A 24,510-nucleotide genomic window follows, 5' to 3' on the forward strand; every position below is an offset into this window, starting at 1 on the left:
CCTACCAACCTTTTTCATTGATTATCGAAATAATCATAAATAAAAGAGCTAAAACAACATTAAGGATGAATGGCGCGCGCGCCTAAAAACATCTTTTAGACTTTCGAAAAATTAATTACTGCAACAAAAATGAATTTGCACTTGGTAATGAAACAACCATTCCAGAAGAAAAGAAGTTGCAATAATTAGGCTTACAAAATTGCTACTCAAACTACAACGCGAAAAGATCGTAGGTAAAGTTATGGTAATTAAGGGCAATCTAAGATATCCATCAAAATTATGTTAGAGCATAGTTTGTATTATAATATTTGTATTGCTAAAATTCCAACTCTACGCAACTGCAATTTACTAGCCACCAAACATGCCTTAATGAAAATGCTAATTAAAAAATTCAATGTATATGGAAAAAAGAATAGGTATCCCTCTCTTCAAATTAAATTCTCATTAACCTATATTTTCTAAAATATGTCATTTTATAGGTAATATGATATAAGGGGCGAAAATCTAAACAACAAGCTGCATATGCTAGATCTGCATTCAAAGTTTTCTACTTTTTCGGTATGACTCAATTGATTATTACAAATAAAGGATATCTAGAGCAATAATTTGATAGCTGTTTAATTTTTACTATAATCTTTACGATGCATACTTGGTGTAGAGTAATGCTAAATGGATCTTGTAAAGTGCACAAGAAAACATGGTGTGTTCGTTGTGCTACATGGAGTTTCTAATTCAGTGGTTTTAGGTCCAATATTAAACTTCTCGTGTGCAATTCATGGGCGCCCCTAAGCATATTCCCTCACAGTAGTAGTTGACTAAATGATGATAATGACTATTTAGTATGAAGATGATCATTTACATCATTAGCTATATTTTGTTGTACAATTGATTCCTCTCATTTGTTGATTCTTGCTATGTTTTATTAATGGATCTATTTCTTAAAATTTTTTATATATTTTTACTTAGTTTTATCTGGATGATTTATATTGTGTTTGTTACTACACGTACATGCATTGGCAGAAGATATGGATTTGTTGATTAAAACCCTAAAATCATGATTCATGCATGTTAAAGGGGTAAACAGATAACACATACTTTTAGACAAGAAAACCAAAGATTTATTAGTTGCTAAAAATTGTGCTGGATTAATATATATATAACTGCATGTGTGAGGTGGTTGAGCACATGACATTAAATTAGAAAATACAGTAAAAATCAATAATGATTTATCGATTAACATGATTATATTTGAACATTGTAAATTTTGATATATCTCTTTAACTCTTACCATAAAGAGAAGCGCATATTGCCTAGCAAACATGCTTTGTAGCCTATTATAATTTCTTATGCAACATTCTAGTTTTTATGCATGCCTAGAAATAACCAATCCACTTGACTTAAAGCACAATTAATTTTCTCCACTAAGATTTATTTATTTACGTTAATACTAATGTACATATGCTTCTTCATATATACATGCAGAACATTTTATGATATAGAGAATAAATTTAAAAAGAAAATAAATTATCCAATTTTTAAATTTGATACTTAATTTAATTAAACTTTGAGTTGCATTATTAAGAAAAAAATATGTTTCATTATGTCAACTTCATGCTATTTCTTTTCTAATATTTTCTCCTTTTCACAAAGTTATTCAATTAGTTTCTATAACTTTGTTTGTTCTTCATTATCTAAGTTGTTAATGCATATAACTTAAAAAGAATAGATGATTAAAAATTATTATCCTTGTTTTAACTTATGATCAATTTAATTAATATATTTTATTCCATTTAAATTTTAAATGTAATATTTTTAAATTTATATTTAATAAAATTTATAAACCTACTCTTCTTTTATAATTGTTTACTTTAATTTTAGTAGAAGTTATCCAACTACTAGTAACAACTAGTCATTGTGGGTTTGAAACTCACGGAAGCTATGGAAAAGTTGTCATTGCAAACCAAAAGGAGTGGATTATTGCATTAGGATCTATAGCACTTCATATTTAAAAATAATTTTAGTATATGTATCTTTCATGTGCATTAGCATCTATAGCACTTCATAAAATTCTACACTAATTTCATCTTTCTTCACTTTGACAATGTGTTTAAAGTTCTTGTAGGTAGTTGTCATGGATTTTTATTTTAACTTTTCATATTTTCTATTATTTATCTTCAGTCAGCACAGTTTACTTGTACCTTGTTTAGTAATAACTACACTTGTCAAAAATAAAACATGAGGCATACTCAACATTCATTTCTTTTTCTACTTTGAAAAATAAACATCTCTTATACTTCAAATTTTTCAATTTATCAAACGATGTTCTTAAGATATAGAAAGAAGCCAATTGTTATAAAACCAATTAATTTGTCCAAGCATAAAGAAAGTCAAACCAGGCTAACTTATTTTAAAACCAAATTCAAGAAAATTTAATTTCCTTCGTGCTAATTTTTAATTACAAATGACAATTAAGTATCTTTTTCAGTTCAAACTCCTTCTAAGTTGTGTTGGTTTATAGCAATTAGGTGCAACTCAAGCTATTCCTAGCAACTTGTTTGGCTCTCATAAATTGTTTACAGCTACTGCACAGAGTTGAATGTTTGTTCTTTTTTGTTCCATGTAATCTTTACACCATATATGATGATGGTAGCTTATTGTTTAAAATGATAATATCAGTACTTGTTTGTTAAAAAAAAAAAATTCTTATTTTCTTCTTGTCTTTCTTATTTATGGTGGATTTCATTTGCTATAAGTTATAGTACTAGATATTATGTCTTTCCTAGTATGAAACTTAACATATCTTAGAAATAGTTTAATTCTTCCCCCCGCAAAAAGTTTTTTTTCTTCCATTTTCATTTTGGCTTGATATACTCCTGATAAGATAGTAAGGAGTGTTCATCTAGAGTTATTCTTCTTTCTTTGTTCTAAGTTACCTTTTAAAGTCTAATCTTATTGTCCCCAAAAAAACATTTGGATGATGCTTGATTTGGACTAGACAAAAAAGGAAAAGCCAGACACTCTTAAGTGAAGTGAAATTACATTGTATAGCAATTTTGCTACAAAAATTAGTCCCCCATTTTACTGATCTTGCTTTCAAATTTGTCAAGACATATCTGAAATAGCCCAATTGGGCCATAATGGGTCTAGTAATTCCTTGCATTATTTATTTATTTATTTATTTATTGTCTAACCGTCGGGCAAAACTTAATCTACTAATTTCATATACTTTTACTATGCATAATCACCCAAGTGTGATGAACCGGACAATTAGTGGAAAAAAGAAGAAGCATATTAGAAATTCTAAAGGCAAGCACTTAAAAGAGGCAACAAGCCAACAAGAAGATCTTTTGGTTTTATATATCTTGCATGCCTTAGTTTTAGAGGAAATGTTTTTACATTAACATCAAATAGTTCATTGAATCCAAATCCATCTTAATCTAAATACTTTTCCAATTTGTTATATTGAAACAATGCAGTTCATTAATTGAATCTAAATATTTTCTAATCTATATAGATTCTCCAATATCCTACTTATAACACTTCACAGAAAACATACAAAGACCTTCACTCCATTGGATACTTTTCACATATTAGATTGAAAGTCAATGAGACATCTCACCCTTGAAATACCTTATCATAAGCTCAGATGCAACAAAAACCATTAACAAATTGCTGAAAAGGTCACCTGCAGCTCTCCTCCAAATAAGTTGAGCAACATTGCAAGGATCTCATGCCATGCTTTAGTTTAAGGCAATTTATAAGATTATCAAATAGGCCCCATATCTAAGATCTTAGGTTTATAAAAAGATTAAAGGATTTGAGGAAGCTAATGCCTAATCCTTCTCCATCACTTTCTTCATCGAATGTCGTATATCAGAGAAAGTATATCAGAGAAAGCATCTGTTAATGCGGAGAGAGCACATGGAACAAGGTAAAGGCTATTGAAAGAAAACATAATTGGGAGAATCTATTAAAAGCAAGTGAATTATAAAGTGTTTTTTTCTTTTTTTCGAAAGAGGAAGACCCACCAGCACTATAATTTCCTAGTCCAAATTCTTGGGTATGCCCTCAAGCCTGTAACCTTTTGATGGCTAAGCAAAGGAGTGTCACTATGGCAAGCCTTGGTCTCAGTTCATCACAGTGGAATATTAACCAACCAGAGCAAAAAGCACAACAAACACATTTAAGCAACTATAAAAATATTTTTGTTCAGAGAAATACAAGAAGATTTGTGCTCTCTGTACCAAGATAAGAGTCTGACACTCGGACTAGTTTTGTAGTTTAGCAAGAAATTCAGTGTTACACCTTCAAGATGGTATACTAATTTACCGACTATTCCAACTAGCTAAGATGTTGCCTAATCTCTATATTCAATTGTTTTGGTTCCCCACATTATGAGGACTTAAGTTATCTTGGATTAGTTTAATTAGGACTAAATTAAATAATTTAGATAAGCAGTGTCAATAGAAATTTGCAATGTTTAACTTACATGCTTGGTAGTCATATGACAATAGGTCATCAAAAATCCTCTAGGGCTATATTTTGATTAGGAATAAACATTCCTTACATAGGTTCCCATGAATCTCAAGTGTCATCTTTAGTTTAGACCAAATTCAGAAATATGACCTCAGACAACATTGTAAGGAACACAACTGAAAAAGATCGACAAATAGTTAGAAGGAAGGAAATATACACTTGTAACCTATGTTTACTTCTAGATGAAGATATTGAGGTAACATGTCCCTCTAGATGTGAGAAGGCAATATTGTCACATTTTATTAAGAAGACTCAAAGATGGAAAATAAAGTAATTTGTAAGCGTTCGAGTCGCAATTCATGATTGCAGATAAAGATACAACAACCCAAAGTGAGTGCCATGAAAACTTCTTTATGCCAAAACTATATACCACTGTATTGATGTACCACTGCATAATGGCCATAGATCTTGTTCCATCCATTATGCCTCAAGGAAGCATGTTACGCAATTAATATGCATATTACTCATAATGTGATTCAATAACCATAAACCTGTAACTTCTTTCAATCTTTATTTTGTACATTTTACTCCATTCATCAAAATTACTGGGGGAAGTTTCTTAGTTCCTCCACTTAACAGTAAAAACAAAAAGAGAGAGAATTACCATAAATCTGAAAATTGCCTTGTGAGAGTGAAGTAGTTAAGCCATAAACATGCAGAAACAAAACAAGTGTTAACCCGATTGTACCAAAAGCTCTCTCTCTCTCTCTCTCTCTCTCTCTCTCTCTCTGTGTGTGTGTGTGTGTGTGTGTGTGTGCGTGTGTGTGTTTTGTGATGTATGGGAAGATGTTTCATTTGAGAAAAGATGGTGTTGTAACTCAAAAGAGAGAGAGAAAAAAGGGGTAGCATATAAATGTTAGAACCATCAAATAGATTTAGACGCCAATGATCTCTCCCAACTCTTCTAGCTAACTTAGATTTATGGGACTAAACCACCCTGCTCGCAGGATACATCCCTCCTCTCAGGAGACAGCGCACACTCATGCACTACTCCCTCTCCCTTCCTTAATTAGCAGGCAATCGAATTCCAAGCTCATGGCCAAGCTCTGATGGCCCTTTCCTTCCAGCAGAATCCCACGGAGAAGAAGGAGCTCGGAGAAGCAGCTAAAGCTTTCATGACAAGTCCTCCAAAACCTAGAAGAAGACAACCCCCAAAAAGAGCCCATATCACATTCATGGGCCCCACTGGTATGGGTCTTAGGTTGGGCGACCAAAACACTGGTCCAGCTTTTCCAAGGGACCACACCTCCATCAATGCCTCGGATCCATCAGCTCTCATCCACTCCCTCTTAGTTCGATCCGGGACCCGAGAATTGATGGGGTGGTGGACCACTTGAACCGGCAGCCATTTATTAGCTATCATATTCCTACGGACCTAGCCATACGGGCAATCCCCGGTCTCCACGGACCCAGGCCCTAATTATTCAACGACCGCTTCAAACTAAGTTGTACCTGCGAATCCGCCAGAGATCGCACCCTCTCTCTCTCTCTCTCTCTCTCTCTCTCTCTCTCTCTCCCTCCCTCCCTCTCTCTCATTCATTAAGACCTAAGAAGAAGTCCGCACACGGAGACGAAGTTGTCGGGCCATCAGGGGGTCAACGCTGTGGTGTCGTGAGGAGGACTCACAGGGCCGGCTTCTTCAGGGGGTTGGAGGTTTCGAGAAAGATGGCGGCCTCCAAGAAGCTAAGGGGGCAGTGGAACAGAAGGAACAAGAAAGCATGCGGTCTTCTCCGTAGTGTTTCATTTAAAGGCCGTCATCTTTCTTCTCTTATCCAATCTTCTTCTTCTTCTTCTTCTTTGTGCAAGTTTAATGGGACTTGGTCTTGGGACCGAGACAACAGGCCAGGGCCAGAGGGTGGGGAAGTGGACAAAGCTCCAACAGCTACCATCGGAGTACTTAATGGCGAGGAGCTGCACTCGCTTACTCACCAAAGGTGATATAATAGTAGTATTTAATATGCCTCCCAGGTGCAGTTCGAGGTTGACGAGGGCTAATAGTCTATATAACCTCAGATACCAGTAGAGAGAGAGAGAGAGAGAGATCGTGATTCTCATCCATGGCCGATGCAACTGCCCATTTATGGTAGCAAGTAAAACCAGAAAGCTGGAGATCATCTCAACGTTAGAGATGAGAGAGAGAGAGAGAGAGAGAGAGAGAGAGAGAGAGAGGTGAGTAAAAAAGAGGGAGTGAGAGGCCAAGGAAGGAAAGGAAAGAGAATTTATAAGGAGGAATTCAAGTCTCTTCGTTCCGTTCCTCTCCTACGGAATCTCAGTCACTGCTGCTTCTCTTCGCTACCACTTCACTCTCTCTCTCTCTCTCTCTCTCTCTCTCTCTCTCTCTCTCTCTTGGGGGTTATAAAGGTCTTATAAACTATGGACAAAGACAAAAGAATGGAGAAGAAGAGTGGAAGCCTTGCTTTCCCTCAAAGCAACAAAAACACCAAGAGACAAGCACGCATACAGCACAATATAACAAAGCATAGATGTAGTCGGAAATGCAGGTAGAGCATTGCATGGAGGACACGTTTCGAGTCTCATAAAACAGCTCGTGGAATTCTTGAGATACATACAAAGGATCGGAAGATAAGCAAGAGAAGAAAGAAAGTAAAGAAAGAAATAAAGGGAGGGGAATCCAACAGTACCCATCACCACCCACCCACTCCCCAAGAAACCACACACTCTCTCTCTTTATCAAATAGCAATCTTCCCCCTCTCCTCACCCCCTCCCTCTCCTACATCCGTCTTCATTACCAGCTGCTTACCCTTTAAGTTTCCTCACCATGAGTTGACTCCATCGCCTAAAGTACTACAAATAACAATGACAAGTTAATTAATGAGCAATGGCCCTCCACACCGTCCCACCCCTATCCACCTCCCTTCCCATCCCCAAGATCAGATTCATTAAAACCATCAACCATCCTGTCTCGCCCAATCCCCATCCCATCCTCCAACAACATAAAATCAAAGATAGTTTAAAAGAAAACCCTAGAAACAACACTACCGCTACATTTGAAAAGAAGGATATAATTAAAACAGTCCCCAGCTGGAGAGAAGAAGATAAGCAGCATAGCTAGAAGTATAGATAGAAAGAAGCAAAGAAGCAAAGCCAAGTAAGAAACCCTAACTCCCACCACACCCCTTTTCTCTAAGAGAAGTGTGGTGAGGTTGGCGACAAAGCTAGGGTTTCTTGCCCAGCGTGTGCTTGTTGTTGTGCATCCAGACCTTGAGCACGTGGCGCTTCACGCACGTCTCCTCGCAGAACTGCTGCACCGCCGCCTCGTCGTGCTTCTGGATCCGCCACCCCACCTTCTCCGCGAATGCCAGCATCTTGTCCTTCTGCTCCTGAGTGAACTTGGTCCGGAACCTCTTCTTCCCCGACCCCGACGCTCCCCCTCCGCCGCTGCCGATGATGCCTCCTCCCACGCCTCCGCCGCCCATCATCGGGTGCGAGATGTCCTCCTGCTCCTCCCTGCTGTACCCCCCGCCGCCGGAAGTCGACGGAAGCGCCAGCGGCGCCGGCCGGTGCTGCTGCTGCTGCGCGGCCGCCGCCGCGGCCGCCATGTGGTGGTGGTGGTGCAGGTACCCCGCCGGCGTCCGGTAGTAGGGGGAGAACTGGTGGTGGTACTCCGCCCCGATCACGCCGGCTCCGGGGGCGACGCCGCCCTCCGTCTCCTTCCGGTGGAAGTTCCGGTGGCAGCTGCAGGCGGCGCAGCGCAGCCCGTCCAGAGTACCCTCCTCCCCGGCCGCCATGAACTCCCCGCACCCATCCACCGCATGCCCCCCGATATTCACTGCGTGGTTCTTGAGGCACTCTCTGTACCTCCCTCCCCCTACCCCGCTCACCTTCCGGTTACCCGACGCCCCCGCCCCCCCGACCGCCACCATCCCCGCTTCCCCTCCTCCGCTGCCACCGCCTCCGCTCACCTTGCCGCCTCCGGCAGCGCCTCTGCCGGAATTCCCCAGAGGAGCCTCGTAGCCGGAGCCCACCGGCAGCCCGATCTCCTCCTCCGGCTCGTCGTGGTCGTCGAAGTCCATCTCCGGATCCGTCAACCGGAGATCCCCGGTCAGATCTCGAGATCAGGACCCGGACCTCCTCCCCCCTCCCTTTCTCTAACTCCCTCTTTCTTTTCTCTAACTCTCGGGCTTAGCCTAGCTTTAGCTTAGGGGAGGAGATAAGAGAGAGTGTGGACACCATCAATTCACACACCGCCTGCGAGCTTTGTGATGATATAACACCCCCCCACCCCCACCCCCCTCTCTCTCTCTCTCTCTCTCTCTCTCTCTCTCTCTCTCTCTCTCCCTCCCTCCCTCCTGAAAGCTCCCCTCTTTCTCTCCCTCTCTCTCTCTCTCTCTAGTCACTATCCCTTGTGCTTCCAGTCGCTGCCGGCCGTGTCCACCGGCTACATCCGGTAGCTTAAGCTCCGCACTAAGCCAACCCCCCTCCTCTTCTTAAACCCCTGCTCGGGGAGGTTTGCTACCTTGCGCGGTTTTCACTGTTTTACTCCCCATGGTGAATAGCAAAAGCGTCGCGTCAACTGAAATGACCCGGTGAAAATATTAGACCAAAATTACGTATAATTTCAGACAATTTTGGCATCTTTTTCTTTCTCTTTTTAAAGTTTGACAGCATGGTCTCAATTTCAATAATTCCTGTATACCCTAAAGACAGACCCTCTCTGAATCCATACATCCAGCTTTTTATAAAGAAATTTACGGCCGTAATTTTTCTAGTCATAACTTTGACTGCCTTCACTTAATACTAGAAAAAAGTAATCATGGAATAAAAATTCTCAATAATGTAAATAACAATCAGAAAAACAAAATGTCATTTCAGGTTTTCAATGCAAAAGAATTAATGAAACATGCATGGTTGCTTTTATTGTATAATAATGATTAATTATTATAACATATACTGTAGCGAAATAGTTATTTCATAATTAAATATATTTATTGAAAAAAAAAAATGGTTCGAATTGCAGTTTCTGTGAGCTATCAGCTATATTGTCACTGTTCTTCGTAATCCTGCTACTATTTTATGCTGGTAAGTATGTTGCCAACTTAGACCACCAATACTGCTACAAGGGATACCATGTCATGATAAGGTCTGTTATTTAGACCGCGCTTTTCCAGCTTTGACCATCTAGGCATAAAAAATTTGAAATGGGCAAAAGAAACTTTCGAGCTCTCTTTTTTTTTTTTTTTTTTTGGATAATAAAGAAGTGATACATCTTAGCATATGCTCAAATACAAATAAGAGCTAGTCAGCATTGAGGGTGCAAATAAGTAACCTACTCGAGCTCAATTCGAATTCAAGCTCGACTCCATTCATGGGTCAATTGAGCACATATATTTTATTTTATAATATATATTAATATTTTAATAATTATAAATATAATATAATATTATATTTTGTTTAAATTATATTTTTTAACTAAGATCAAAGTTCAAATAAAACTTTGGATATATATAGTTTAGTTAATATTTGAGTCGAGCCAAATCGATTTTGAGTATTATTTTTTTATTAAATTGAGTTTGAATAACAAAGTTCGATATCGATTTCAATTTAGAGCCAAACCCGAGCTTCTAGCTATTAGAATTTGATTTGGCTCGATTGCATGAAAAGAGAGGGATCAAGTATTAGATTGGAACAGATGCAGCATATAATACTCGGCCTTACCACCTCTCTGACGTACAACAGCAGTGGACACAACAACACAAGAAATTACTCGGGGAGAGGAGAAAAAAAAAAGGAAAGTGAAAAAAAAAAAAAGGGAAACTAAGGGAAAGGATAAATAAGAATGGTGGGCATTTAAGGCGGCCTGAGCTACGTGCGCCCCTCCGACATGCGTGACGCCCTTCTACGCGTCAACACCCATTTAGTAAGCCCCTGTTTGACGAAGAAAACCACTCAACCCATCTTGCCATTTCCCCCCCCCCCCCCCCACCATCTTTTCTTATTTATGGTTACTGCTATCGCCGACCCCGTTACGGATCAACATATGAGACGGAACCCCACTCCGTTACTGCTCCATTTATACCTTTCTCAAGGCTCCATGGCCACCCATCTGGCGACGTTGACCATAACTTTGACCGGTGGCCGCGGTTGACCGCTTAAGAAAGGGTGGAGCAAAGTATAACATGATCACACGAGGGTTTCCAATAATGGGACTTCCCACTCTTTAATTAAAATGATAAACACAATGGGCCCTGGAAAAAAACAAAAAATCTCGACCATACCAATATCACAAAAAGTCCAGATAAAGCCTTATCCTTGTTAACAGCCTTATCTTGGTAAAAGAGTTTGGATACCACATATTTGCATCCTGCTAACCTGATGTGGTCCATATTATCGACTTTGGGTGGGTCTGAATAGAGTGTCATCTCATTTCTCCCCAGGTGCGAACTTTAAGCAAAAGCAACGGATTGATGGAGATGGGTACAATCCAATTTAGACATTAGGTCGTAGATTATTAACTGTAGAATGGTAAAAGACAGTCCGGTGTATGAAGCTCCAAATGTTGTGGAATTTCGAAAGGGTTAAGATATATGTAGCCTTATCCTGCTTCGAGTTAAAATAAAAGCCAACTAATTTGTGGCTAATTTTAATTTGCAGCTAAAAGCCAAGATTTTATGTAGGATCGATAGACTCCATGGGATCAAAGTAGCGGCATAAGCCACCGCTTTCTAGTGAATTCACACCACATGTTTAGCTTGAAAGTAAGACACTTGTCCAATATAAGCCAAAAGAGGAGATAAGAGATTATAGTGACTATTTTTGCATCCGGACATGGGAGACACGCAGCAAGTGACACTAATACTTGCGGCGCCGAATCACCTGGCCAACGCTGATCAAATATAAAATGGCTGCATGTGTTAGTGGAAATGAAAAAATCGAAACTGAAGAGAGAGTCCGTTGTGGAGGAAAAAAAAGAGGACACGTTACATCTTGGAACTTGGATGGAAGCAGTAGAGGCCAAAATATTCTGAATAGATGATAAACAAGCAAAGATAAGAAAGGGAGGAAGGAAATTAAAAGCGGGGGAAGCAAGCATCGCGAACCAGTCGTCTGTTTGCCAACAGTAAGCAGCCTTTTACTTTGAGTGAAACGAAGTAAGTGGGCCCTAGCACTTTTAAGAAGATGGCACGTTGCGAGGGGAAGCTGGTTGGTGTTTGGGAGGAGAGAGGAAGGGGTCATGTGAGCCGGGGCAGGCCGTCCGGGTCACACTGACGCGACGCTCTGGCGCCGTACGTCAGGCCTGTCAGCTGGCAGGAAACCGCAGGATTAGCATAAGAGATAGAGAGAAAAATGTGCTCAATGAATAATGTCTCTAGAGAGAGAAGTCGAATTATGCCCACAGAGAGAGAGAGAGAGAGGACAAAAGACTGTAGGGATGCAGCTGGGGCAGAGAGAGAGGTACTGTAGCAGCAGCAGAAGCAGCAGCGGCAGCAGCAGAAGCTCACGCTTTCTAATTCCAAGTCCACAAGCAACCCACGAAGATCGAACCAAATACCTCAATCATGGTCCGTTCCGTTTTGACCTCAGAACCCCGTTTACTTCCCTCCGTTCTCTATTGAAACTATTTAGAAGAAAAGGGGGGGGGGGGGGGGGGGGGGGAGTGTAGAGGGTTTTGCGGGGAAAAGGGTGTTGGATGTTGACAAGACGATAAAAAGGTCAGCCGACCGTGATTTCCATTTCTATTCCTCGCAGGCTTTTCTCCCCTTTTTCTTTTATTTATGGCTCTTGTTTTAGAGCCATCTTACTGCTGCTCTTTCTCTCTCTAGATGGCCCAACATTCCTCTCACTTCTCGCACCACCTCAGCTCCCACCAATCCAGCTCAAATAGTTAAATATCTCCCTATCTTGTTTTGTTTTTGCCTTACTTATAATGTACCTAGCATGCACAAGGTTGTAATATTATCATATGTAGCTCTTCTGCACATACTTAGGGCTCGTTTGGTTCGCAGGAAAGGGAGGGGGGAAAGTGTGGTCAACGGGAAAGTAATGAAATGCCTCTTGTTTGGTTGGAGTTTTCAAAGGAGAGAGATGGAAAAGTTGTATTCTCATGGGAATATGATTCCCACATTTCATGGGAAAGTCTTTCCCATGAGAAACATGGGAAAGTTACTTTCCCATGAGGTGGGAATCACTCCTTTTTTATTTTTTCCCAAAAAGACCCTTCAGCATTAAAGAAGCATTAAAGAGGCATTAAAGACCTAATTTTTATTAAGGGCATAATAGGAATTATACATAACTTTCCTAGGAAAGTGGATGGTCAACCAAACATAAGCACTTTGGAAATTTGTCACTTTCCCATGGTTAACCAAACATGCCAAAAGTGCTTTCCTAGGTATCCTCTTCCTAGGAATCTGATTCCCAGGAATCATATTCCTAGAAGGGAAAATACTTCCCGCGAACCAAACGAGCCCTTAAGTAAATGGCACGGTATCTCTTATATGGTAGCTTGGGGAAAGAAAGAGGTATGAGGGTGATGAGGTGGTGGACCACACATCAAATGGAAATGGGATTTGTTTGGTTGATTCCTCGACAGTGGTAGGAAGGAGCAGGTGCCGAGTGTGGACTGACATTCCCACCAAGTGATGGGAGGGGGAGAGAGAGAGAGAGAGAGGATAAAAGGCTTCTTCCTTTGTCTCCTATGATCTCTGCCTCCATCATTGCCTTTGTTCCTCTTTTTCTTCCTTCACTATTACCTGTATGTTTCATTTCTCCATACGCAACCAGCATACACGCACCCACACACATGACCCCCAGCCCAAAATACTCCAAAAGAAAGAAAACAACATTGTATGGAGTAGAAAAGAAACCCCTTGTGCTCGCGGACTGAGTCAAGTTTGAAGACAGCAATATGGACTATAGAGTGAAAGACAGAAAGAACAATACAGAGAGAGAGAGAGAGAGAGAGCTCTGTGATGATCTTTCCCCGGTATCATGATTAGCCACTTCCTTGTTTGGCTTGACATGTTAGCCCAACCCATTCCCCCCCACATCCCACCAGCAGATTCAGTCACTGGTGCACCCTCTCATCCATCATTCATGCATCTTGCCAACTTGATGGAGGCATTTGATTGCTAGCGAGAATAACGAGATATGCAGATGTTGGATTGGAATGGATGGATGGAACCTCTCCGAGAGCATCACAACACTGCAACAACAGCACAAACACAACAATCTTTGATTAAGACAATACGTTAGCATCGTTACGGTCCCTCGCTCTGAAGTTTCTGATGCATCTCGCCCTTCAACCTTTCAACTGTTGCTCATGTGAGTCCCAACAGCGAGAGGCCTGCAGGGTGGCCGTAACTTCGCTACTAGGTTATCTCAGCAGGATCAGCTCCTGGGCTCGCTCTAATGAAACTGGTGCTGAGGATCCTTAACTCTCGACACGTAACAGGGTCCTGTCCGTGCTTCAGAAGAGACAGAGGGAGCTCTGAGCTCGGGTTGTGTCCTTTGGGACGCCGTATGCGGCATGGGATGCAGTCCACACGAGGGAGAGCATGTGGGGATCACATGCGCTGGCGGGCGGACGCACGAGCGTCAGACTGTGAGGCAGAGAGGGCAGCTGTGGCTTGCGACGAAGGAGAGCATAAGGCTGGTCAATCGAATTCTCGGATATTAGAGAGGAAAAAGGCTGCCAAAACCGCCGGAAGAGCAGCCGGTGATGACACGTGCTCGTATTCCCCTTGCTGTTGTACGCTCTGTGTAGGGAGCCATGGGGATCACCAGTCGTAGCTGTCTAGTATCTACCTGGTCGAACGTACATCTCCTGTGATCCCACGTGCGAACCTTGTCCTCTCTCCCGTCGATTGTGCATGAATCTAATTAACCACTTGGTGGATATCCCCTCCGACTCCCTCTTGAACCGGAGAGCACGGATTCCCCAAACATGAGCCGTCCGATTATCGCATGAACATCCATGATTGAGTAATATACACAATAAATACATTGGATATGTACTCCAAGTGTCATTTGCTCGAAAGAAAGACTCACCTTCCTTTGCATGAATCAACTGTTGAGTCATCTACTAACCTTTTTGTGATGCATTCAGATGGCACCTAGAGAGCTTTGAGATCTGTGTGATTGATGATCCAACGATGGATTCGCATGAAGAAAGACGACATGGCCAGTGTTGCACCAACTATTCAAGCACGAACTATAAAGAATTTCGACCCTTAAAAGAAGCTTGTGTTGCACCACCTAAATGCACGATGGCGATTAAATAACTTGTTTGCTACCTTGGAACCTTGTCCACTGGCTTGGTTGTCAGTTCTGGAACATCTAGTAATGCATGGTTGTTGATTTGTAAGCATGCAAGATAATCAAATGGATAAGCAACCAAGGCATTGTCTAATAGCATGTGGATTAGATCGTGTATCGATTAACTTGGCTTGTAGTTATGATCGGGGCTTGGTTCGGTGAGTTTGTGGTTATGCACAAGATTTTCATGCATGATCGGTCATCGATCGGTCATTTACTAGATCATGCAGAGATTTGCACTCATGAAAATGGATAGGGGAAATACAAAGGGAAATTGATGTTTATTGATTAAGTAGATCAATAATTGTAACTATGAGGACCATGTTGTTTCAAAACAAAACGACAAAGAGTAGTAATCAACAAACTGATCGGATTGCCTGTGAGGAATCTTTTGATCGATCCTTTAGCTTAATTTTCACATGACCTTTCTCTGTAAAGGATATGATCTAAATTCAAAGCACCACCAAGAGGTTACTCGCATGAGTTTGGCGTGGTTGGCAACATGTTGATTGTAAGCATTTGATGTGGAGGGCGCTAGATGCATATGTGGACAAATTCCTATTTATGGCATGCAACGTTTGACGGATCTTATAGAATGGTCTCACATGGTATGTTAAGTTATTAGGGTTCATATATTTTTCATGGTTCTTTGTCTACTAGAACCAAGCTAGCTCGAATTTAGGATTCTAGCAAAGAAGAAACTAACTCGAGTGCGCATGGAATAGATTTGAACATGAAATTTACACAAAAATAACATCATAGATAACTTGATGATCGAATGCGGCCGCATAAAAGCACATACAAATGGCACAAGATGGAATTTTTCTGATGTGAAGTCGGCAAAACCTTTCAGAAGGAACAACTTAGATCATCAGAGAAGTATCTAGTTACCTGTTGATGCTGTGGTAGACTGGAAATGGAAGCGTCTCAGATTTTTTTCCAAGGAATGACAAGAGTAAAGTATCTTCAGCAACAATATATCCATTTAAGTAGGATAAATCATGGAGGAAAGACCTTATTATAAGCCACACATTGGCAATAAAACTGTACTTAATTTCTAAAGCTAATAGTTTCCGTATCCGTGAACTTAGGAACCTTATAATTATGTTTGACATTATACGTCACCAAATTAATATTGGGTCAATGTGCAAAAGATTGCCAAGAGTGAAGCATTGTGACTTCATATATATTAAGGGTCACGTGTGAGGTATGGTCTTAAATTAAATAATTAGCGTAATGGAGAGATAGATGATTAAGTTAACAGCTTACATTTTTAAATTAAATTAGGTTCGACATAAATATCAAGTCCTTTCTGTAACAGGACTCTGGTGAATCAAAATTAAACTTGATTGGTGATGCTGGGTATGAGCACAAACTTGAGCATAAGTTTTTAAAAGAGTGGATTTTGTTAAATATGCGGTCAAATGTGGCCCTTTGCGTGGGTGATTCTTGGGCTAATTAAAGTGGTGACTTGCATATGATTAAGTATGGTTCTCACAATCATGCAGCAGTCTAAATATTTGACGATTCTATGTTCACCACCACAAGCCACCTTTTAGAAGGCTTGTAGGCAAACTAACTGAGTCGGAGTTCGACTCCTTCAAATCGATCCGATGATACATTACAATTGTTCAAAGGACCAAGAGTAAAGTTTGAGATAAAGAACAAGACTGAAAAATTTGGCAGTAAGCCTTTCACTACCAAATTAGATCCGATGGTACCAAAACTACCATCTAAAGCTTTCCGATGGCAACTAGGTCACTATCGAAACATTTTCTTATAGAAGTCCTTCGGCGAGATAGCTTAGTTTAGTTAGCTTATGGGTTTTTTTTTTGTTCTTATAGAACTTTGATGGGACCCAAATATCCTTAGCTTTGTAAAGGGTCCTAAAGCCTAAAAATATCCCCAACATATCCACTGTTTTGATCAGTTAATGAAATTTCTTTTTGTAGGGTTGTGCACTCTAGGTGGTGGATTCTGCAGAGGCCACCTATATGTTGCAAGGTAGGGAAGCTACTAGCTAGGTATCCTTAAAATAGATCTTAGTTTTCCCTTTTACCTTTATTTTTTAATTAAAAAAAATAATGATATAGTTTTTGCATATTTAATTATGGTCTTCCACTATTTTGGTCTGAACTTAATATCAGACCTTCCTTGTTGGTGTCAACATATTTTGGCATTAGAGCAAGGTACGTAATTTTTAGTGGTTATTATGCTAGCATAGTTTTCTTTCAATACCTTTGCTTGCTTATGTGACACAATGAATTAGTGAATTATGGAATTGAGTTTGGTTTAGAAAATTTATTGGAAAAAAAATATTTTCAATATTCGTTTACTTTCGAAATTCTAGTTGCTCTCAAATTCAAATTGATCAGAAATTATCTTTAAAATTTTAATTTGATTTCAAGTTAGATAAGGTGTATTATCGGGAGTCGAACACTGTTCCTCTCATAATTGATTACTTTCCTGCTTGACACATCTACTCTTGGGCATTACCCACCACACACCAACAACCCTAGCTACATCCTTGTTTTCGTGGACTAATATAACCAAGAGGTAAAGGTGATACATGCACCCAGGACCTTATACTTACCACCAGTTGGCTTTTTATTACTATCAATCTTGCACACATCCCACCAAATTCGATGGCAGCATTCCCACCTTCAAAACGCTACAAGTGGTAAAACCCTAGTGGTTGGAACCCAAGTGATGATCAGCATCCATCATATGAACAAAAGTAGCCCTAGCTAACCCTAGCAATCGATGACAAGTGTATGTTATTAGGAGGTGTTTAACAACATATATTCACCCCACTATCTATTCCCATCTGATAGCAACCTCCCCACCATAAGGTTGGCAATTTACTCCACCCCATTGGGTACCCGACCCTAAGGTCCAGGTTTTACCCGACCTATTTAGAGTCGACGGTGAGGGTCTTCATTCTAAAACTTGCAATGGATTGAACGTAGGTATGGATAATGGTAATGCATGCCCCGAACTAGACCCAATTATATATAAGCTTTGATGATTATTAATGATTATGATGACAATAGAGAAAAAGTATTACGATCAATTATAAAAAAGATTAATCATATTAAAAGTTACGAGCTACCTACTTAGCTGTTTGTTTTCTTTTAGTTGATAGCTTTTCTAGTTTAAGAGATACTTAACTTCCAAAGGATATTATTTCTATTTGTCGTTTCTATTATTGCTAAAAATTTGGTTTGTTACATTCTATATCTTGACTCGTCTTATCTAATGTTACGTGAAGTACTAAGATTTTTGTTTGTTTTTTTGTTTATTTGATTTGCATGCAACAAAAAACAATTACAACTTTACGCATCTTGACTCATCCTAACCTGCGCCATCTAACTCTATCTGCCCTACCCAGACATGCCCTAAGATAGGTACGAGACAAGTATGGGTGTGTGGTTTCTAATTGCAGGGCTGGTATATATAATGGCCTACTCGGCCCATACTCGCCATGTTGCCATCCCTAACCGTGGGGTCTAGTAGCAATTGTGAGTCTCCTCAACCTTAGGTCCAACCTTCTACCATGTCTATAACTGTGCATGCACTTTCACAACAGCGGCAAACTCCCTGCAATACTGTACCAACAGCGAAAGTAATTCCAAAGTTGAATGGCTCAGGACACAAATGCCCAAGAGCACTGGAATCTTGAGGTAGATCTAAGCCACATTGCAAGCCATTTTGGCTAGACTAAGGTACTCTCAGCCCTGTGGCAAGGAGCATCAGCAGCCCAAACCAAGGGGCTGCCGATGCTGAAAACTCTCCATGTCCAAAAAGCCGCACAAACAATCAAAACAAGTAGCGTAATAAGGACGAACATGATAAGCATCACGACAAAATAGTGCATTTGACTATGGATGAACTTTTTTTTAAGGTAATTGGAGCTGCTGCATTCCAAGGCTGGCTGGCCTCAATTGATGATAATTTCAGATACTACCTCCTGTCTTACTAAAAGCAAGCTCAAATTTTGTAAAGGCTAATTAAGACACCATCGCAACATGGGCCTAGATGAAAAAAACTAGAGGACCATTGCATTCCCTTGAACACTCAGATGCTCTAGCTGAAGCAAGTCTCTAGATCAGCGTGGGAGTACCAAGAGAATCTGACGAGCTCGCTCTACGGTTTCGTTTCAGTAAGCCAATGCATGGCCAGGTTTTGCCATGGACTTCGCTTGGAGATTCATGAGCAAATGGTAGTAACACAAACGAAAATGTTAGGAAAAGCTGGGGGGTCAAGCCTTAAATGAGAACAAACAGCACCATAGCCAGCCTCGGGTGGAGAAAAGATGGATTGGAAGCAGAACAACATTTTCGTATGTCATGTTGTTTATCACGATTACTATATACATCAAGGTCGGCATTGGTAATGGTGGAAGCGAGAACGTGGCTTCCAAAGAACTCGAAAATAAACTCGGACTCTCAGTTATATATCAATCTCCCGATACCCCATGCCAACAAGTCGCTTGGGTTGATAACCTAGCCATCACTATAAGCCATAGGAGTCATATCTCTTTCAGGTGGAACAAGAGACAAGAAGAAGAAGAAGAAGAAGTTCGGTGGGATGTGATACCCATGAATGTTATGCCACCTCTTTCTCAGACGGCTGTGGATCGATGCTTGCAACTACCTATGATGGCCAAGAAAATACCTACACCTTTGATCTGAATGGAGGAGAATCAAGATGCATGCTAACTAGAGTAGTCGAAGAGTCAAAAGAGGTGGAAATAGCTGGATCCCAAGCATCAGAGCTAGAACAACTTGATCCTCAGGAGGAATAGACCACTCAGGACTAGTAGCCGCTTGAAGGTCTATAACCACTACGTCTTCAGGAGATGGCCCATGCTAAGCTAGGAAATGCTTGAAAAAGGACCAATGGCATTCAATAATGGAAGCATGCATGATACTAACAAGGCTTCTATTCACTGGGAGCCAAATTCTCGGGGGCGGCGGAGGGGGTAGCTGAGCTAATGCAGGCTAATTAAAGATGTCCAACCTATGGTTCAGTTATCCTAGTCATGATTACCTGGGAGCCTATGAGTTACACCCACTAGAAGGGTCTTATAGAGGCTCAAGAACACTCAAGGAACCATGTGGATAGAGCTCTAGTCCAAGAACTCTCAAGGTCGAACTATAAGGATCGAGCTCTAATTCGACGACAAACATACTCTCACCATTTTCTTTTTATTTTATGGCAAGCTAAGTGCTGATAGAAAGCAATTGACGATGAATGCTTCACCATTAGATGAAGTGCCCAACGATGCCATATTCACCATCAAAAGATTTCTAATGGCATGATGATCATCATCAAAACTAGAAGGGTCCATGTTCCACCTATGTTAATCATCGTATGAAGATGTTTGTGGTTCAATGTTCATTGTCGGAAGCCACGTTTTAGAGAACTTGTGGATCCCGAGTTCAAGCCCGAATCCTTCATATCCAATGACTCATTGCCAATTGTCCGATACATTGAAAATATTTTACCAAAAAACTACTATGTCTTTATTTTATAGAAGTATTATAAAAGAATAATATACTAAAATAAAATTAGAAGATTGAAAAGAGTTTGCTAGATTGAGGCGTGTGATATACAATGTCCTAAGAACGTGATTCGTCCCCTATGTATAGGTCTGGATCGATCTTAATTATCCCTAAGGTACAACAACCGGCTTAGCCCGATTCTCCTTTAATGAGCACAATCGCTGTGGAGGCTTGATTTGACCAACTCTTTCAGATATCCAAAAAATAAAAAGAAAATGGAAAGCAGAAAGTTAGAGGATAAAAAAACTCTCTGTAAAAGAAACTCTCGGAAGAAAGAGTATCGGTGAGAAAAGGAGAAATTGGATTATTTTTGAATTTAACTGGAAGAGTCTATTTATAGATATATCTGGAAGACTCCAGAGATGCTGGTTCCGAAGATACGTTATATTTTGAAAACACCATATCTTTTTAGAAACCAACATTCTCTTTCGAAGAGTCACAACTCTTATAAAAAAGATATTTTAAAGCATTTAAAACAACTAAAGTATAGGATATAAAAAAATTAAATCTTTTTTAATTAAAACTCCAACAAACTCTCATAAAAGATTTAAATTTTTAAAAATCATAAAATAGAATATTTGGACAACTTATACTGTGCAATAGGTGAGGTATCCCATGGACTTGAATCTCAGTGTTGATAGTATCTATCAGAAAAAACCATTGTGAATTAGATCTTAAATTAGGTCATTTGACTCAGACTTCTACTTCTCACACACACAATATGGATTAATGGGGTCTTTATACGATAAGCGCCATTTAAAAGTCCTGCACTTAGTACCTTGATTTTTTATAAAAATTTTATTAGGGTTAGAGCAAACCCCTAGTCGTGGCCTATACGACAATTCTTATATAGGTAAGTCCTTCAAGGATATATGGGGCCTAATATCCTGCAGATTTTCTGTCTTGAACTCATTAAGAGCATAACTCAATCTTTCTAATATATTTTTGTCATTGATAAAAGCACTCATCATAGGGATGGAAGGAGATATACTCTAGAAAATGTGCTCTAACATGATCGCTCAATCAGTTTCATTTCTACCATATTGAATCTCCTTCATTGGATGTTCAATCATAGAGGTTAGGTATCCACTTTCGGTGACCAAATAGTGGGCTTAAGCCCCATCTCCTTCAATGATTCTAAAAATCACGTCCTAGAAAAATCCTTGGTTAATATATCTACCAAGTTTTTCTCATACTTGATAAATTTCAAGAAAATGACATTACTTTTTTTGAGTTGTCTTACAAATTTATGACAAATCTAGATATGTCAGTTCATTTTTTTTTGTAGCACTCTTTTAACTCGTAAAATTTTGAGTTACATTCTAGCTTATGAAATAAATGCAATAAAAAAATAATATTAATAAAATTAAATAACCATACTAAGAAATATAACAAGTAATGTAACTTTATAATTTTGCATGTTTTTCAAAGCAGTAGTATGTATGTTGAGAACAACAAATAATATGCATAGTTTTTAAAACAACAATAATTTCTGCACATTTTTTTAAAATATAGGAGTTTTCTGCATAAATTTTAAAGATGTAGAAAATTCTGCACAGAAATTAAAGATTGCAGAAAATATATTGCATAGAATTTAATGCTGTAGAAAATCTGTACGGCTTTTAAAGCTGCAGTATTCTTACACAGATTTTTAATCTACCTAAAATTTCAGCACATACTTTAAAGTTGCAGAAAAAATTTGAAAATTATTTAGATCTGCAGAAAATGTTTGTATAGCTTTTAAAGTAGTAGAAGTATATTTGCATAATTTTCAGAGTAATATAACTTTCTTAAAATACTATTTTTTGTGAAGAAAACAACCTTCTGAATGAAATTAAGGTTTTTAAATTTTTATATAATTAAACTAATTCTAATTCTATGCTATTAAAATTATATATATATATATATATATATATCAATTTCTAGTACAATCAAGTTCACGTTCTTAGACTATTAAAAATATTTTACCTAGAAACTGTTGTATCTTTATTTTAGAGAAGTATTATAAAGGAATAATCTACTAGAATAAAATTAGAAGATTTAAAAGAGTTTTTTAGGATCGAGATATGTGATATACACTGCCCTAAGAACGTGATTCGTTCCTTATATGTAGGTCTGCAGCGATCTTATATATCCTCAAGGTACAATAACTCGGCTCAGTCCGATCCTCCTCTAACGAGCATTTCTTGTGAAGGCTTGATCCGACCGACTTTTTTTAGATGTCCAAAAAATTAAAAAAGATATAAAGCAGAAAGTTAAAGGGTGGAAAAATTCTCTGTAGAAGAAACTCTCGGAAGATAAGAGTATCGGTGAGAACAAGAGCAGATTATTTTTGATAGGGGGCAAAATGGATCGTCCAGCTCAGGACAGGGGACCACCCCATTCTAGCCAAGTAGACCTCGGTGCTGACTAGGCGGGACCTCGATCCCGCTTAGGGCTAGTCCAACCTCGGTCTCGCCGAAGGCCAAGCCAACCTCGTCTAGATCTCTCTACTACTACGACTGCAGCAACCTCTTCTGGTGCTTATAATGACATTTCAGGCTCGAACTCGGGGCGCCTTGCTGCGTCAATTGCAAGCCAAAGAGCTCCCTCGACTGCTGGGATATACGACAATGCGAATCGGCCCGAGCTCGGGGCGCCCTATATGACGATACGCTCGAGCCAAGTTTGGGGCGCCCTATGCGATGACGCACCCCGGCCCAAGCTTGAGCGCTCTGCTGAGCAGACCTCAAAGTTAAGAAAGATAGGCCGATCTCAGGGCCCGCCAAGCCGACCTCATCAAACATGTCGTGGCTCCCAAGTCGGCCCGACCTCAATGCCTACTAAGCCGACCTCACCGAATATTTGTCGTGGCCCTCCATGTCAGCTCGACCTCAGCACCCTGCCAAGTGGCAAGGCCAATCTCGGCCCCCACCAAAGGCCGAGCTAATCTCGTCTGGTACGCGCCGTAGCCATACCCTGCGACAACTTCACCGCACCATGCTTCGCTTGATAGCCATGTCAAGACACATAATAAAGGACTATGCCTTGCTGCCCCAGCTATACCTGCTGACAAGGGCCATGCCCTGCGGCACATACCCACGCCATACCGCATGCAGAGACAACTCAAACCGTGTGCCTCAAACATGCCGTGGCTGCGCACCACCTGGCTAACACCATCTCCTCCCATGATGAGGACAAGCCACACCTCCGCCACCTGGGCACCTCCGCGGGGACTCTAAATAGCCCCATCAAATAACGCCTAAAGAACTTTTTGGCCAAGAAATACTCCACGCTAACTTAAGCATTGGAGGGTCCTCACCGGAAACTTTGGTGAGGCTTTGTGCAAATACGCCGGCGTATGGAAGGTGGCGTCCTATCTCTTTTTCGACCGGCAGCTCCCTCAACTCTTCCGGCGTGGTCACTCTCGGGCCAAATGTGAACCACAACACCAATATTAATCGACCTTTCACTGTCATATGAGATCTATAGCTTTATAAAAACCGTCTGAGAGCTTTCTAGCAGTAGCTAAATAGCTTTTCAAACACTTTTCTTGGAGAAGCACCCTTTCGATGAGCTAGCTCGATTTAGTTAGTCAAACTTTTGTTTTTCTTTTTCCTTTTTCAGATTCTGAGGCTATCCAGACGGCCCTAGCTTTGTAAGGGACCTAGGGCCTAAAAATAAACCCTATATTTTTCCTGTTTTGATTCGTTAATAAATTTTTTTTTTATGGGTGCCATCTCGCCCCCCTCTCTGTGTTGAGGATTATCCACGTAGAGTCGGCATCTGTTGGTAGAATTTTTGGCACACAGAAACCCTCTTGCTAGCAAGGTGAAGAAGCTGCAAGGTATCCTTAGATTAGAACAAAGTTTTCCCTTTTTCCTTGAGGTGTTTTGATAAAAATCTATAATTAGTTCCTTACAAATAGTAGCAAATACTTTAATTTCTTCATATTTACTTGTAGTCTTCCACTATTTCGTTTTGATGCTAACATTACGTCTTCCTCACCAGCATCGTGCAGAGTGAATTCTTGAATTCAATTGGTAATATTTAGTGCACTAAGATGAATAATTAAATGTGAGCTCATAACTATCTACCTATATATATAAGTCATTTTGGTATTAGGAGTCGTTGTGTCCCCAATAATAGACCTAA

At 40.0% G+C, this 24,510-nt stretch overlaps 1 protein-coding gene across 1 annotated transcript; it reads right to left on the bottom strand.

Annotated features, from left to right (window-relative positions):
• Positions 1-7,022: 7,022 nt before the first annotated feature.
• On the bottom strand, positions 7,023-8,778 carry LOC103719099 (zinc-finger homeodomain protein 2-like). Its single transcript, XM_017845713.3, has one exon. It carries the CDS (start codon positions 8,569-8,571, stop codon positions 7,714-7,716), a length of 858 nt encoding a protein of 285 aa, XP_017701202.2. The 5' UTR covers positions 8,572-8,778; the 3' UTR covers positions 7,023-7,713.
• Positions 8,779-24,510: the final 15,732 nt, after the last annotated feature.

This window comes from Phoenix dactylifera, unplaced genomic scaffold, assembly GCF_009389715.1.
Source record: "Phoenix dactylifera cultivar Barhee BC4 unplaced genomic scaffold, palm_55x_up_171113_PBpolish2nd_filt_p 001476F, whole genome shotgun sequence".
Taxonomy (NCBI): domain Eukaryota; kingdom Viridiplantae; phylum Streptophyta; class Magnoliopsida; order Arecales; family Arecaceae; genus Phoenix; species Phoenix dactylifera.

What these genes read in the sequence shown, in the direction of transcription:
- LOC103719099 (XM_017845713.3), bottom strand. Translation starts at nt 8,571, where the DNA reads ATGGACTTCGACGACCACGACGAGCCGGAGGAGGAGATCGGGCTGCCG.